Consider the following 17,852-nt stretch of genomic DNA (forward strand, 5'->3'; position numbering starts at 1 on the left):
GAAACAAGTGTCTCTTGAAAGGGAATAGAATATGAGCTATTAAGGTCCACTTTGGGTTTAAAAAAAACTAAGCACTATTAATAGCCTTTATTAAGAACATGGTACCAAGTTAAATGTAATCCTAAGCCTTGTGAGCTATTTTTAAGTTTTCAAAAAAGTTGAACAGAAATCATTTATTTAGCTGCAACTAGGCCATACAGGCCAACTGGCATGTCATACTTTACTTTTTGTTTTTTTTAAAGATTGGCACCTGAGCTAACAACTCTTGCCAATCTTCTTTACTTTTTTCTTCTGCTTTTTCTCCCCAAATCCCCCCAGTACATAGTGGCCTATTTCAGTTGTGGGTCCTTCTAGTTGTGGCATGTGGGACGCGGCCTCACCATGGCCCAATGAGCAGTGCCACATCCACGCCCAGGGTGCGGAACTGGCAAAACCAGGGGCCACCGAAGCAGAGTGCGGGAACCCAACCACTCGGCCACGGGGCCGGCCCTGTCATGTTTTACTTTTGCTGGAATTAAATCAGTACAGTAATGCTAGTTATATCATCCTAATCAAGATTTGATTGGTAGTTAAATAGCACTTTATTAAATAAAATCGCGGAAGTTAATTCCAGTTAGCTGATTTCATGCCTGTTCTGTTTTTTAATTCTCACTCTGATGTAGATATTGTTATGTCCATTTTATATACGAAAATGTGAGGCTCAGAGCAATCAGGGGATTTGCTCAAGACCACAGAGTGAGCTAGTCAATGGCAGACTCTGGTTTCAAATTCAGGCCTTTTGAAATTCGGTGACCACAATACAGGCCTCCTAGGTTAGCTTAGACAAAGTTCTCATTTCTGGCTCTCCTCTTTGTATTTTGATCTGACATTGGGAATCCTCCCTCTTTCCACTTGGCCAGTTCTGCCAAGTTTGGATAGCTTTGCCCCTCATTGGTGCATACCCTCACCAACAAATGTACACCCCAATGAGGGATGTCAACAGTGGGGAGACCGTGCATACGTGGAGGCGGAGGGTATATGGGTACTCTCTGTACTTCCCTCTCAATTTTGATGTGAAACTAGAACTGCTCGTAAAAAAATTGTCTTAAAAAAAAGACACAGTCTCTGCCTTAAGAAATTTACTGTCTTGTCAAGGAGGAAGAGAGGTAAACGACTGACGACAGTTGAGTGCAATCGATGCTTTGATGCAGCAGCATAGGAGGGGCTGCTTAAAACAGACAGGTGAGGCAGAAAAAGCTCCTGAAACTCGTGCTCATTTTAAAGAACTGGGAGGAGCAGCCAGTGGCACAAAGATGCTTCATCATTTTAGGGAAACGCAATGAGCATGTGGCAAGACACGGAAGACTAAAAGACCAGGCCACATTATGAGGAGTTGCAAGTGGTTCTAAGGCGACAGGGTGGGAGATGCAATCACATGTGTTAAGGTAAATAGTTTAAGCTTTATCCTCAAAACTGTGGAGACTCCCTGAAAGGCCTACACAGAGAAATGGAATGACCAAATTTACCTGATTGTACCAAGACGTCAGTTTTTTTAAATTAACATTATATTTAGGTACCTTTGAAGTTACAATCTCTCCATCAAGAGTCAAAAAGCGTTCCAGGTCTACCCTCCAATATTCTACATAAGTCTATTAAAAATAACTTGACGCCAAATTTTGGAAATGATCAGATTACAGGAAGCTCTCAAATAACCCTTTGAGTCAATTCAATAAATATTTATTTAGCACTTCTGTTTAGAAGGCCCTGAAGGAGGGCATTTAATTTCACAGTATTTTAATAGAGTAAACTCTGTAAAATAAAATATTCAATTATATACCAGAAACTTAATTTAAGAAAAATCAGATCATTCAAAACTGAAAATAATTTATTTTACTAAAAGAATTGTCAACAGTACTTTAAAAGGTAAATGTATCTAATGCTGCTAGTTCTATTTATGACATCTTAGTGTAACCAACATTTTAGGAGTGCCTTCACTAAGACTATATTGACATACGGTTGCTTAACATGTGTAGCATTTTCAAAAAGCAATTTAAAAGTTGTCATCAGTTTCTTTCCAAGCTTTTTTTCTTCTATGATTTTTTTCTCTCTACAAAATTACACTCAGTTCAATACTTGCTCCTTTGAACCATCTTTTTTCTTCACCTGCTTAATTCTATTTGTCCTTCGAGACTCATCCCAGGTGGCACCGTCTCCGGGAAGCCTTCCCTGACTTGCCCAGATTGAGGTATTCGCCTCTTCTCTGGGCTTCGGGCACCCTGTTCATATGTTTACCCTGGCACTTTGCATATACTGTTTAAATCATTGCTTTACTTACTTTCCTAATTAGACCATGAACTCCTCAAGAGCTCAGACCTCATCTTTCACCTCTATCCGCAGGACCAGGGCACACAGGTAGTGGCCAATGATGTTGGTGAAGAGAGGAAAGGGAAGGAATAAAATGAATTGTTTTTCTATTTTCTCCATCATTTCTCTTTCCTTCATCCTCACTTCATGTCTTCCTATTATTTCTCCCCAACTACTAATGCATCATCTTTAGCCTCCTCTTAGTTCCAATACACATCATGATTTTCAATCTCTCTCTTGAGGTCCTAACTGTTGCAAAAATGCTGACCCAGCGTGTAAGTAGCACAGGTTTAGGAGTCCATCACTCCTCAGCATTGCAAAGAAGGGGTTTGTTTGAACAGGCCCTGGATTAGTCTCCATTATATCTCCTCTTCCGTGTTTTAGCTGGGGACTTTTAATATGCTTTAGTTTTGCCTAGTTTTCAATCTTAGCAGCTGGGTAAACAGACTTTCTGCAACACCCTGGATAAAATGGCAAGCTCAAGGGGAAAGTCTTCCACCTTTAGATTAAAAAAAAAAGGTTGCTCACAGCCACGGTGGGGGATAGTAACACCTGAGAGCACTTGAGGGGAACTGTGTGTGTGCTGGCTGCGGAAAACTCAGCTGATGACAAAAACGTGCAGCTGCCTTCCTGAATGAGCCTGACGGCTCTCAGCGAGCAGCATCAAACTGGAGTTAGCAAGAATAACAGAAAAGTGAGGCAAGTGACTGACGTTTCTGTAGGCACTTCCAAAACAGTCTGTGAATTTAACAGGAAAGTTCAACGAGAATCACCCAATTAAAAAATTTAAATGAATGCTTACCATGGGCAGGGAAATTACCTTGGAATATTACTCAGGAAATTAATAAAATTACTCAGGAAAAATACTTTGGGAAGCTTTATGTATATTTAGAAAAAGAGACTATGTAAAAATCCATAAATACTTCTGTCTGTACTTTTGGATATGAAATTGGGTGAAAAGGGTGAGAGTTTTTTTTAACAAAAACTATGACTTCATCATTCCTAGAGTTTGTTTTTAAAGTTGTTTGCAGTGCAAATTCACTCGCAGAAATCCCTCTACATTTTTACATATTTTAAAGATTTTCTAAAGTAGAAATATAGGCCGAGGAAAGTATCTATGAACATTAAGGGAAAAGTACTTATGATTTAATATTTAACAGCAGACAACAGGGAAAAAAATGGTATACTCACATGGTAATGAAGCTACTGTTACTAGAAATACGCTTTTACTATAGAAGTGATTGGAAAGCCACAGTAAAAAAATTGTAGCATGTATATCAACATGCTCAAAAAAAAAACAAAAAGACAACAAATTATTAACAAGCACAGCCTGTGGCTGCAATACTTTCATAAAGCAAAATTGTTAAAAAGGTTATATGGAAAACTAACTTCTTAGGCATATCAAAACAAACGTTTTCGTGGAAGAGTTATAAAAAAAAACAAAAGTCTTCTAGAAGATCTGCAAGGGTTACTCTAAGGAAAGTCCAGGAGCGCAGGAATTTTTGTCTTTTTTTTAAATGCTGTGTTCCTATTACTCAAAACAGTCACTGGCACATGGTAGGTTTTCAATAAATATTTGCTGAATAAATGAGTGAGAGAATGAATGAATGAGAAGCATGTGCCATTGAAACGCTTGAGTCCCTCCATTCTCTTCAGGTGAGGAAGGAGGTTTCGCTGACTCTAAGTTGCTAGAAAACCGAATTCTACCAGGCAGAGTATTCCCTTCAAGACGGCTCTTCAGGGTGGGAGAAACGGATGAAGGTGCTGAAAAGGTACAAACCTCCAGTTATAAGACGAAATGAATCATGGGGATGTAATGCACAGCATGGTGACTGCAGTTAACAATACTGCATTGTATATTGGAAAGTTGCTAAGAAAACAGATCTTAAAAGTTCTTATCACAAACAGTTGCACAACTATGTGATGTGATGGATGTTAACAAAACTTACTGTAATCATTTAACAATATGATAAATCATTATATTGTACACCTTAAACTAACACAATGTTATATGTCAATTACATCTCAGTAAAACTGGGGGGGGGACTTCTCTTCAGGTTAGATAGAGAATAGAAGTTGCTGATAAGCAAATTCAATTTATGACCAAAAGAACTCCTTTTTTCACAAGTTTAAGAAACTATTTTATCATACAGTCTATCATAACTTTTACAATGTGATTTGCTGCTCCGCCCTCCCCCCACCCCTCTGGACCCATCTCCCCGACTCTTCCTCTTGCTCACTGAGCTCCAGGCACTCTGTCCTCTTGGCCACTCCTTGAACTCCCAATCATGTACCCACTGCCTAGAAGGCTTCTCCTAGATATCTGCTGGCCTCCCTCTCATCTCCTTCAGGACTCTGCTCAAATGTCACTTTATCAGAGAGGCCCTCCCTGACAGCCTGAATGAAATAGTCAGCCTCACACCCAACTTTTGGCACTCCTCATTTCCCTTCCCTGCATTGTTTTTCACCAAATTACTTCGCCTATTCCATTCACTTCTCTATCTCCAGTGCTCAATAAATGTTTATTGAGTGAATAAACAAACAGTTTATTTATTTCAGACACAGTAATATTTCATGTGCCATTTCAGGGAGGCACTATGATATATGGGAAAGGTACAAGGTTTTGAATCCCATTTCCAACTATTCACTATGTGTCTGACCTGGAGACTAACCTCCCTACACGTGAGAATTTTCATCTGTAAAGTGGGAAGAATAATAACACTTATCTGGTAAGTATTTGGCATCGATAAATGATGGTTTCTCTCCTTCCTTTCTCCCTGCTTCTCTTTTAGTTGGGAGCTAATGTGGCTATGATAATAGGAAACAAATTGATTTATGACTTCTGAGATCGCCATAAAATGAAAGGAACAAGGTATTGAGCAGCCCTTTAATAATATCATTCAGAACAACAACTAAGGTTGGTTCTGTTTGCATTTGATAACTGATAGGCTGGATCCAAGGCACCAAAAGGATACCTTTTTACCTGAATTTGCTGTCATCTGACTGGGAACCCAAATGGAGACATTCAAGGATGGTTTCAGGAAGCTGTCAACTGCCCCTGAAGCATGACTGTGTTTCAGAATAATGGTGAGTCTGGGAAGCATTACAGAGAGAGAGCAAACCGAACTAAATTGGAAAGTGCCTGGAGCAGGGCTTTACATTGAGAAAAGGGGGGAAGGAAAGGTCATGGCAGATTGTGGAAGACCATGATGTCAGACAAAAAGACCAGACCCAATCCTATACTTGCCAGACAGACAGTAAACATTTTGAATATTGGAAAAACATAGAATCACATAATGAAAATAAGACATTTTGAAATGTTCATAGAGATTTCTGAGAGCCGAGCGCTAAACAGTACTGATGAATCCAGTGACATTTGTTCAGCAAAACAAACGACAGGGTTATAAATGGGACTGAATCATACCCTAAGCTTCCCTGGTCATCACTGTTTGATCCACCATGGAGGAACAGAGACTTGAACTGTAAGAGACTGAAAAACTGCCTACCACAAGAGAGCACCAAAAAATGTCAACACACTAGCACAAGAGAGCTTGAAACCTGGCCTCCAAGCAACCAAGGGCTCTCTCTGTGGACTGGATCTGACAGCAGGACCTATGAGGATGTGACCTCCCCTATCAAATTGCCTCTCTTAAGACTACCCCCTAGTCTATTCCTTCTAGTTTGATTCCTTATTCCTTATTAAGTCTGAATAGAGACATAAGAACTTTATGGGTTCCAAAATGCTGAAATTCCCACTTCCGTGTATATAAGAATAGAAAGAAGAAGGTGACAGATTAATTCACCCCAAAGAGAAAAAATAGCAATTAATCTGTTACAGATGCTGCTAAAAGTCTTTCCACAGCAGAACTCTGTAACAGAATTTATCAAGAAATACATCTTTTAGGACACAGGAAACCAATAACTTAACTTGGTGGTTCTTGAAGTTATAAAACTGTTGGCAACTTAATAACAAGATAACACTTGTATCTCCCCAGGTTTTGTATTTTTCTTGGGTCCCCTCTTCTCACAGCATGGATATGATTTATTTAGACTATCAAAGAGCTTTTGATAAGGTTCTCACAAGTGCCTATTATTGAAACTTGGTAACCATGGTGTGAAAGGAAAAAGTCATATCAATGAATTAAATGAATTAAAAACTGCTGGAGAGGCAAAGAGGCAAAAAGCAGAAATAAATGGCCAATTCTCATGTGGAGAAAGGTTAATGACTGAGGGCTCTCGGGCTTTGCAGTAGAATCAGAGTTATATTTAACTAACGACCAGGAAAGGAGAGCCCAATTCCCATCCTCCTATTTTCTACATATCAGTTAAACACACAGAGCCCCCATTGACTGAAGAGCATTTGGCACATGGAAGAGAGACAGGCAGCGTACAGAAGTGCTTAAAATCCAGGAAAGAGCAAAGAGGTAATGAACGTTGACTCACGTAGAGATCCCCAAATACAAAGGGGATGGAAATAAAAACAACATTAGCAGAATTTTACTTTCTAAGAACTTTGATATATACTACATAGGGCCTTTGCAAAAGACAAGATATGGTATTTGAGCAAAAGTGCTTAATTTATTTGCATAATGAGAGCAAATGTTCCATACTGAAGAACAACTCACGTGGGCATTTAGATCTGCAAAAACCACAAAGCCTATTTCTATAGGCTTGAGAACTTTAGAGGTAAACAAAAGTGGAACCTGATAGGAAAGAGTAAGAATTACGATCTTTGGGGCTGGCCCTGTGGCCCAGAGGTTAAGTTCACATGCTCTACTTCAGCAGCCCAGGTTTTGCCAGTTTGGATCCTGGGTGCAGACCTATACACTGCTCATCAAGCATGCCAAGGCAACATGACACACAGAAGAACTAGAAGGACTTACAACTAGGATATACAACTATGTGCTGGGGCTTTGGGGAGAAAAAAAAGGAAAAGAGGAAGATTGACAACAGATATCAGCTCAGGGCCAATCTTCCTCACCAAAAAAAAAAAAAAAAAGCATACCTTAAAAAAAGAATTATGATCTTTTTCTGAGGCAAACTTGAAAAACTAGCACAGGTTTTAACAAAAGCATAATTTGACATGAATGGAATAATTTGGAAATCAAATACTCTTAATTGATTAACATTAATCCTTTATGACCCATAACTGAATCTGGCATTTTCAAAACATCATCAGGACAAACTTCATAGGAGTGGCTCAGAAAAGCCACCAACCTCTTGACTTAACCTCCCTTTGCCTCAGTTTGCTCATATGTTTAATGGGAATGATAGAACTTACCTCATAGGATGATTGTAAGGGTTAAATGAGATCATGTAAATAGAGCATTTAATACAGGAGAGGTAAAAAGTAATGTTAAATCATTATTGTTGTGAGTAGTATTTATGATAGACTAAACCCAAACACTTACATGCCACAGAGAAGCAACTTCATTGAAGTCACTCTGACTTTTTATTTACACCATTGTTATGACAGTACATAATAAGACATATAAAATGGTTTCAGACAAAGAAAAAACATAGCTTTAAAATATATAAAGACATACAAATCAATAGCAAAAAAATAAACAATCTGATGAAAAAATGATCAGAGAAACGGAATGGACAGTTTTCCAAAGAAGACATACAAATGGCCAACAAGTACGTGAAAAGGTACCAACATCACTATTCACAAGGGAAATGCAAATCAAAACCACAATGAGACATCACCCCACGCTTATTAGAATGGCTATCATCAAGAAGACAAGAGATAACAAGTGCTGGCAAGGATGTGGAGAAAAGGAGCCCTTGTGCACTGTTGGTGGGAATGTAAATTGGTCCAACCACTATGGACAACAATATGTAAGTTCCTCAAAAAATTAAAAATAGATCTACCATAAAATCCAGCAATTCCACTTGTGGATAAATAGCCAAAGGAAATGAAAACAGGATTTCAACAAGATATATTATACGCACTCCCGTGTTTGTCACAGCATTATTCACAATAGCTAAGATATGGAAACAACCCAAATGCCCATCAACGAATGAATGGATAAAAAAGATGTGGTACATACACACAATGGAATATTATTTAGCCCCAAGAAAGGAGGACATCCTACCATTTGCAACAAGATGGATGGACCTTAAGCATTATGCTAAGCAGGATAAGTCAGAGAAAGACAAGTTCTGTATGATATCACTTGCAAGTGGAATCTAAAAAAGTTAAACCTGTAAAAAACAGAGAGTAAAATGGTGGTTACCAGGGTTTGGAGGAGGTGGGATAGCAGTGATAGTGATAGTTACAGGGTACAAACCTGTAATGAGTAGTAAATAAGCCATAGGGATCTAATGTGCAGTATAATGGATATACACAATAATATTGTACTGTAATTACGTAATGTGATAAATATCACTACATTGGCAATCATATTACAATATATAAATGTATCAAAGTAACACTTTGTACACCTTAAACTTATACACTGTTACATGTCAAATTTACTCAACAACAAAAAATGCTAATAAAGATATCTTTCCACTAGTCAATTTTGTGAAATGGAAGAGAATTACATATTAATCCTTAAATGTACAAATAGTAGATCCAAGCTTACCGGGCAGATAGTATTTTAATAAGCTCTTTTCTATTCTGTACCCGAAGGTGGTTAGTTTTATACTTGGAGTCATCAATCAGTTCAGGCAAATTCAAGATCTAAAAGGGAAAAAGAATTTTGAAGTATAATTCACATGTTTTTCACATACCCGCCTGTGGGTGCCAGTTCAGGGCCCACCACTCCCTCCCCAAGACCATTCCTTGCTGGTCTTTATACTTCAAAACAAAGGGATATAGAGGAAAGGATCATGCAATTAGGATGGGTCATGCTGGTGACTGGGTTTGTTATTTCTAAGAAGTTTTTACTGCATTTAAGCATGTGCCTACATGTGTAAGCACAGAAAAGAGTTATCAGACCCCCATAATAAGTCTTGTTCTCCTACATAAGAGTATAGGGAAAGAGTTCTCAGATTCTCACAATAAGTCTTACCGAGAGGGCGAAGGGAGAGGACTATAAAATCGGCTAAAACTGACCTAATTCTGAGAACCAATATCAGAAGTGCATGTCTGCACTTATATGAAGGCCATAATCAACAGATATCTTGTGGGTATATTCACTCATTTGTTCCACATGTAAATAAAATAATATTGTCCGTCCCAGTAGTCTTATTCAGGATGTTGTACAAGGTGTTAAAACAAAGGGAAAGCATGTTCATTTGCCCCAAATGCTCACCATTATAACCATGTCAAATTAAAAGATATTCTTCCTATAGAAGTGTCACTATTTTTTTTTAGTATCTCTCCCTAAAGGAATAACAAATAGAAATGCTTTTATATACTTCCTCTTTTGCTCCTCCTCAATAAAGGGAAAAGCTATCCTGCAAGTCCCTTTGGACATCGTGCAATTTTAACAAGCCCATAATGAAAGTACCAAGTGGATTTGGAATGGAAAAGAAGTTTTAAAAAGAATGTGTGGAGGCAGTGTTTGGCAGTTGTGTTGGAAAGTCAGAAGGAGCATTTATGGGCTGGGGGCAGGCCATGCGGCCTACAGAAAGCTTCACTACCTCTACTAATGTATTTGTTTTAAATATAAACATTTAATGGTTTCATTTGTTTCCCACAGTTTAAACAAAATCAACCCATTAATCATCTTAGAAAGAAGAGAGAAGTGAAGAAGGTCCCCCAGAGTAGAGAGCGTCTCAGTGGCGTGATTTCTCTCTCACATGTTTCACTTATTCATTTCCTTTTGGAATAAGAAAGATAGCATTACTCTCCCAGATTTCAAAAAGTGACACCACATACAGTGCCATTTCTAAAAACCTCCCTGTCACCACACCTGATCCCAAAATTGGCCTCAAGGCTTGTCTAGGAATCAAAACCCCCCTCCCTCCCTAAGAGTGAATAAGTCATTTCAAGAAAAAGCAAGTGCCTTCACTAAATCACAGGTTAAATGTACAAATCTGGCCTCACCCAGAATATACTGCAAGCTACGTAAAAAATCCTCAGTGACTGCACTCAGTGGTGACTGGAACGCCCTCCTGTGTCCTTCTCTGAATCTGACGTCTTGGATCTCTTTTCTCTTTGAGAGTTGGTGTAAAACAGTGGGTCAAAGTAATTATCCTTCTGTTTTCAGCCAGGCCGACATTCACAGTGTCTGTAGAGAGACTGCTTCAAATGTCAGGATTATAACCACTCTTTAGGTGCTTGAAAAAGAGTGTTGCCCAGGACAAAGGGAAACGATGTCAGTGAATGTGCTTCACATATTAAGCACTAAATAAATGTGAAGTATTCCAACTAGGTACTATTTCCCCCAAAAGAAATAATAAGCCATGTGTTTGTTCAACAAAGAGGATAGGAAAGAGGGAGGAAAGACAGGACAATATCTACCTAACCTTCATTTCTGAAGGATATTTCTACCGGATATCAAACTCTAGGTTGACAGTTCTTTCCTGTCAGCCCTTTAAACAGGTTATGCCACTTTGCTCTGGGCTCTGCAGATTCCGACAAGAAATTTGCAGACAACTGAGTCAGTGTGCCCCCATCACTTTTTCTCTGGGTGCTTTCAAAATTTTTTCTTGGTCTTTAGTTTTCAGCAGTAAAGTTTTGATGTGTCTGGCCATGGATTTATTTGGGATTATCCTACATGGAGTTTACTGAAATTATTAAATCTGTAGGTTATCTTTCACCAAATTTGGGAAGTTTTCAGCCATTATTTCTTCAAGTATTTTTTCATCATGTACTCGTTCTCCTCTCCTTCTGAGATTACAATGACATAAATTTTAGACTTTTTGTTACTGACACATAGGTCCCTGAAGATCTGTTCTTAATTCTTTTATTTTGGGGAAGGGGACTTTTTTTCTCTCTCTCTTGTTCAGATTGAATAATTTCCATTGATCTATCTTCAAGCTCCTTGACTCTTTCCTGTGGCATCTCTGTTGTGCTATGGAGCTCATCCAGTGAGGTATTTTTGTATTTGGTTGTTGTATTTTTCTGTCCTAAAATTTCCATTTGGTTCTTCTTCATCTCTTCTATTTCTTTGACATTTCTACTTTTCCATTTATTTCAACAGTGTCTGTGATGCTTGTTGGAGCATTTTTATAATAGCTGTTTTAAAGTCTTTGTGAGTTAATTCCAACATCTGTGCCATCTCTGCATTGGCATTCGTTGATTGTCTTTTCTCAAGCAAGTTCTAGTTCTTCATAAAATGAGTAATTTTGGATTATATCCTAGACATTTTGAATATTATGTTATGAACCTCTGGGTCTTGTTTAAATCCTACAGAAAATTGTTGTTATTGTGTTTAGCAAGCAATTGACCTGGTTAGGTCCACGCTGCAAGTCCCAACCCATGTTCAGTGTGCTTTCGTTCTGGTGTTGGTTCAGTTCCCAAAGCCTTTGCAGTACTTTTCAAACCTGTCCCACACATGCCACATTTAATGGTCATGCTGCAACTTGGACAGTTGTCTATTTGTTCACTCAGTTCTCAGCATCTTTGGTGTGTTGATTAGGATCAGATCAGTGGATGTGCAGCTCAGGGATGAGCACAGGAGTTCACAAACAACTTCAAGGATCACTTTTCAAGCTCTTCCCTCTCTGCAATGTCTTTCTAGTTCCCTGGGGCTCCACTTTAGTTACTCCACTCCCAAGTTCAGTTTCAGGGCAGAGGCCAAGCAGTTGGAGGACAGAGGAAAAAAGCAACAAGGATTCACCCCTCTCTTTGGGGATCACAGCTCAGAGAGAAAGAGCAAAGTTCCCCTTTTATAGAATCTTGGCCCCTGCTCATCTGCTGCTATCAGTACAGATTTTGGGGGCACTAGGGCATGAGAAAATGGAGAGGAGGAAAGAACAGAGGATTTCCACACTATCTCTGACATTAGAGCCACTTTCATGCTGCTCGTGCCAGAAATGAGGGCATCTCCTGGAGCTCAGCTCTGTTTCCTGGTGCTCACTTACAGGTTTCAGGTTCCACTGTGTTCATATAGAGGAATAATTGGAGGGGAAAACCGGCAAACTTACTGCCAGTTTAGAGGTACTTCAAATTCTGGTGTTCTTCTTCAATTCTCCTGCTATGACTTACTTTTCAGAGTCCTCTTATAGATGCTCTGTGCATCCTGCCCAGGTTTTGTCATTGTGTTCAGTGGAAGAGACAGGAAGTGTGCTTACTCCATCCCACCCAGAAACAGAATCTCCACACCTAATTTCTATAAAGGCCATTTATTAAGGTCATACATGAGGCGGGACTGTACTGAGTATTTTACTTATCTAATCTAACTCTTACAAAGCCCCAAAAGTTATATATTAGTGTAGTTATGTATTATAATCTTCATTTTATCATGAGGACACAGATGCATGGCAAAGATTAAGTACCTTGTCAGAGGTCACCTGACTAGTTTCAAGACTCACAATATGCCTTAGAATTATGCTATAATGTCCTCAGACCACCTGCTCCAAAATCAACTACAACGTTTATTACAATTGAAGTTTCCCATGCCCCACTTTAGATACACTAAGTCAAAATTTTGGGGAATGGGGCTCAAGGAGATTTCCCATGCATGCTAAAGTTGAGAACCAATGCATATTGCCTCCAATAAAACAAACTTTCAGTCAAATGACTTTTAAAAGTATGTCAATGTACTTCAAATAGGAATACCCATTAGTGTGGGCATCAATCAGCTCAAAATAGCTTACATATGCTCATGTTCCCTACTCTTCTGTATCACGTTAAGGGACATAAAATAGGATTTGTTTTAAGCCAAAGGTTCCCTTTATATGCAGGAAGATTTTCTGAACCCCAAGCCTTGAACCCAAAGCTCTTGACTCACTCTAATCCCCGACAATAAGCATTGTCCCTAATAGGAGCCCTCCCCAAGAAGCATTAATCCAACAATATAGCAAATTCTATTTTGGAAAGAGATTAGGCCTAAGTAAATTCTACTCATTCGTCACAGACAATATTGCCACATTTCTCCTCAGGAGGCAGAGTTGCCCTCTCTGTCATGATGGACCTTACTTGGCAAAAGAACAATTTCGACGGCCTCACTGTCAAAAACTAGGGACCTCATCCTCTATAAGACTAGTTTCAGTGACAAGCTCCTCTGTAATAGACAAATCTATTTTCTACTTGGAAGAAACTCACTGCTGTATGTATGAGATGGGGGAGAAACTTGCACCTAAATAAGGAAACATTATTTTTCTTAGGTGAAAAGATTTCTAGGACAAGTCTATATGTAAGGATATAATTATGAAGGCTGAAAAGTCAATCAGATTGCAATGTTTGCTCAAGATGCCTAGTAAATGATGTAAATAACATTAAAATCCTATACACATAAAACTTTTCTTCTGAGGATTTCAAAGGGCTTTATAGACATTATCTTAATGGCTCATAACAAGGATTATCATTCCTAATTCACAGATGGAAAACACAAGGTCAACTATGTCATTCTCCAAGGCCCTCGAGTCTCCTTTTTAAAATATGTGTCAGAACACACCATAACAATAAGTCATATTTTAGCACTAAAACTTACAGCAAATATTCTGCTTTGAAATAAGTTTTTTTCAAAAATGTTCTTATGGATATTTATGAGGAAGTTCAAAAGTTTCAAATTGATCAGCAGTAATGAATCAAAAATAAAAAGAATTCAGTACAGTTATTTTCAACAGTGAAGAATATGTCAACCAGTAATTTCTCCCCGCCCCCACGCCCAACTTCTTTTTGGAGACAGAAAACTCCAAAACATATGGCCCAGAAAGAAAATCTGTACTCATTTATGGCAATGAACTGGCTTTTACATCTCTGTAGCTCAAGTAGGCAAATGACTTCACAGGCAACGGCTTCCGTATGTTTCATATTTTTAACGTTGACCGTTCATAATAAAGATTCTTTGATCCAAGATCAAATGTTTGAATCAATTTCTCTACACTTACTCAGAGTCGCCATTCTAAAAGCTCCCCTCCATCCCACCTCAGATGTTCCAGCCCTTCCTGCAATCAGAACCATCTCCATTTGTCACCTTCTCTGTGGGACTTCCCACTCCTTTGCTGTGGTTTTTAGCTCTGCTCGTTAACCTCTCATTCAAAAGAGGCACAGTAATAAATAATTTTTGTACATAATAAGTTAACTGCAATAAATAAGGTTCCTCTCAGGAATTCACAGGCATCTTTAATAAAACTGAAAGCTCAGGGTAGTATGGTTAGTACAAAAAAAATGAACGCCTCCCAATTAGAAAAAAATCCCCAGCAGGTGAGGCCTTTTCCTTACATGCAAGAAAAATAAAAATAAAAACTTAAATATATTTTTTAAAAACTAGATTATATTCCTGAGATTAGAAATGGAAAAAGTTAACTGAAACTTAAAGCCTCAAATAAAAACAAAAGGTCAAAAGTCTACATAAATAGTAAAAACATCAATTAAAAAAATATCAAAGCCAGGCTAAAAATTTAGAATATCTTTAACATAAATTATTTTTAAATTATTCCAAGGCCTTTGTTTAAGGCCTTGTTGAGTAGCAACATTTTTAATATAAACTTAATTGCTAAAACCTTAAAACATGGATTTTGCAGAAATGTACTCATTAAACAAAGACTAATTTGAAAAAGAAAAAATTCAATTTCCTAGTGGTAAATACAAAAAATTTAGTAGTAAAGTAACTATATTTGAGCCTAATTGGATCTCATCTTGTTAAAAAAGAAAGAAAGAGAGAAAGAGAAAAAGAAAAGAAAGGAAAAGAAAAGAAAAATCATCCTAGTGTTAAAAATCCCTTTAAAATGAATTTTTTTCTTGCCCTTTTTGTTTGGACTGGTAATTTAGGCCACTATGATTCTTCATTTCAAAATATAGCCAGATATCTCGATTAAAAAAAATACAGTCAGAGTGCCAATTCAGACCCTGTCTTAGTATCTGTAAGTATGAAAATGGCATACTGTTAGGTACTAAACACAGGGGATCTTAAGTTGGTTATAGACTTAGCAACATTGTTCTAAACAAAGTTGAACTTTCCTAGCTTTGTACAAAATAAATTGTTGCATATAGCATTCACCCATCCCAATGATTACAGATTACCTTGCACACGGTAGCAAACTGTTGGTTATTTCCTGCTCCAACTACAAGATATCCATCCTTGGTTTTAAAAGCCTAAAATAAATAAATACATACATAAATATATAATTTTATACACTGAGAATACCTCAAAGGCTGTGGATTTAATTTCTAGAATTTCTATACAGAAAGCTTGCTCTAAAGCTATGTTATTAATTAAATCAATATCAACTAATTAGTATGTTTTTCTCTTTTATTTGCATACTTGATTGCATTTGGGATTTTCAAAGCATGCTCTGGCTCTTCCACTAACTGTTATAACATGGAGGGGGGGGGGTGACGTAGAAAAATAAAGAAAATACTAGAGTTTCATTATAACTCATAACACGAAATTCTATTTTCATTATAGTATGGATTAATGTTGGATTTTCCCCAAGTTTTGTGTTTTGTTTCCATGTTTCCTCGTAAGGCAAAGAGCAAGAGGTTACATTATTTTCTACAAAGTGTAAGAATAGATGGAAGGAAGGAGGAAAAGAAGGAAGGAAGGAAGAAAGGGAGGGACGGAAGGAGGGAGGAAGGAGAGCGAGAGATGAAGGGAGGGCGGGAGGATGAGTGACTGACGGAGCTACATTTCATCTTTAAAGATCTCAGAGGTAAACTTTGGGGCAATTTTCACTTTTTAGTATGTGAAAATTGACACATCTGGGTCTCTGGACCCCGTGGGGCTTTATGTACCTGAAAATGTCTGCTCCTTTTAGGAGACACATTCATTTGGGCAGCTACAGACACATAAGTAATTGATGCTCCCACCTCCCAGAGTCCTAGGCCCTCTGGAGAACTTTTTAGCACTTCCTTGTCCACATTTGGTCACAGTGCTGGTCGGAGGAACCAAACTTCACTTTCCTGAAGTAAATGAGCTCCTGTAGTCCCCTTCCTTTCTATGCAAGAATTGCTCTATATCTGCACCTACTTTTTCTTCACTTAGTCCTGCATCTGGGAAAGATGGCTTCTGTCTTCCTTGGCAGGGCTTACTCCCATACTGCTCTTGGTCTACTTTCGCACATATCCTTCAACCCTGCTCAATCAGCTTTAATCTCTTCCTTTCTATGGATCTTTTTCTTCTGCCTATGTATAGGATCATGCCTACACTAAAAACATTAACAGCAATCCTGACACCCCTTTCAAGCTATCTTGACATGTTCTTCCTTCTCCCCATCTCTAAATGATTTGAGTGCCACCTGCCTCTATTTCTTCACCAACCACCACATTTCAGTGCCCTCTGTCATTAGGATTCTTATCCTTTCACTACACTGAAACTATTCTGTCTGGACCCCTCTGTATTATTTGGTAACCATCCCATCCTTCAGGAACCTCTCAGCTTCTAGGCTTTGTCTGAGTTCACTTCCAATCTCGCCGACCTATTTTCCACATGCCCCTTTTGAAAGATTATCTTCTCCCCAGCCTTCAGCATTCCTTACTTAGTATTTAGTCTTTTACTTCACTTGCTTCTTATGGTAGCCACTAGCCGCAGGTGGCTATTAAATTTTAATAAAATAAAATTAAATTAGCCATTCACAAAAGCCTACACATTGGTATTCCATTTATATGAAATGTTCAAAATAGGCAAATCCATGGAGACAGAAAGATTAGTAGCTGCCTAGGGCTGAGGAAGTTGGGGAAATTTGGGGAGTGACTACTAACGAGTACTGGCTTTCTTGTTGGGGTGATGAAAATGTTCTAAAACCAATTGTGGTAATGGCTGCACAACTCTGTGAGTACGCTGAAAACCATTGAATTGTACACTTTAAAATGGGTGAATTATATGGCATGTGAGTTATATCTCAATAAAGCTTTTACTAAGAAAAATTAAATTAACAGTTCAATTCCACAGACACACTAGCTACATGTCAAGCATTCGATAGCCACACATGGCTAGCGGCTGCAGTATTAGACAGCACAGACAGAGAAGATTTCATTCATCACAGAAAGTTCTGTTGCACAGTGCTGGTAGACTGGAGATGGCAGATTGTATTTTTCCCTTTATTCTTCCTACGAGGCCTAACATGATATATGAAGAATGTTAGACAATTAATAAATGGGTATAAAATGTTAATGAATCTCAGGTGATTACTTCCACTTAATAAAATTGTGGCTAAAATGGATCTCAAGGAAAAAATTATAACAGGGTTTTATTCCATTTACATTTTTGCTTGATTTGGTAATAAATTCTGTTAAGAAGATATCACATGAACTATTTTAAACATTTATTTTCCCTTGTCCACAGGACAAAAGCAAAGTTAGTGTTGTACGTAATGCATTAGTGTTTCTCAAACTACAGAAAGAGAACCTGCAACAAAGCTGTGAATGAGGGACGTAGGATTTTGAGCAGAGATGCCTCAACAAACCATCGATGACTACGAAGGTACGCAGGTTGTTTGCTTGCTTT

General features: G+C 38.2%; 1 protein-coding gene across 15 annotated transcripts in view; it reads right to left on the reverse strand.

Moving 5' to 3' along the window:
- Positions 1-17,852, reverse strand: part of SUGCT (succinyl-CoA:glutarate-CoA transferase) — a 747,747-nt gene that overhangs the window by 461,293 nt on the left and 268,602 nt on the right. For 12 of the 15 annotated variants that reach the window (XR_011501704.1, XR_011501660.1, XM_070504514.1 and 9 more), the window contains 2 exons: positions 15,431-15,502; positions 8,934-9,031 (listed from right to left, as the gene is read on the reverse strand). Coding sequence is in view for 12 of the 15 variants with exons in the window: in XM_070504514.1 (XP_070360615.1) it covers positions 8,934-9,031; positions 15,431-15,502 (170 nt within the window). In the remaining 3 variants the exon portion in view is untranslated. Of the gene's footprint in view, positions 1-8,441; positions 8,551-8,933; positions 9,032-15,430; positions 15,503-17,852 lie in introns of all 15 variants that reach the window. The other 3 variants (XM_044770817.2, XM_044770796.2, XR_011501715.1) reach the window with 2 other exon arrangements.

This window comes from Equus asinus, chromosome 1 (assembly GCF_041296235.1).
Source record: "Equus asinus isolate D_3611 breed Donkey chromosome 1, EquAss-T2T_v2, whole genome shotgun sequence".
Lineage (NCBI taxonomy): Eukaryota > Metazoa > Chordata > Mammalia > Perissodactyla > Equidae > Equus > Equus asinus.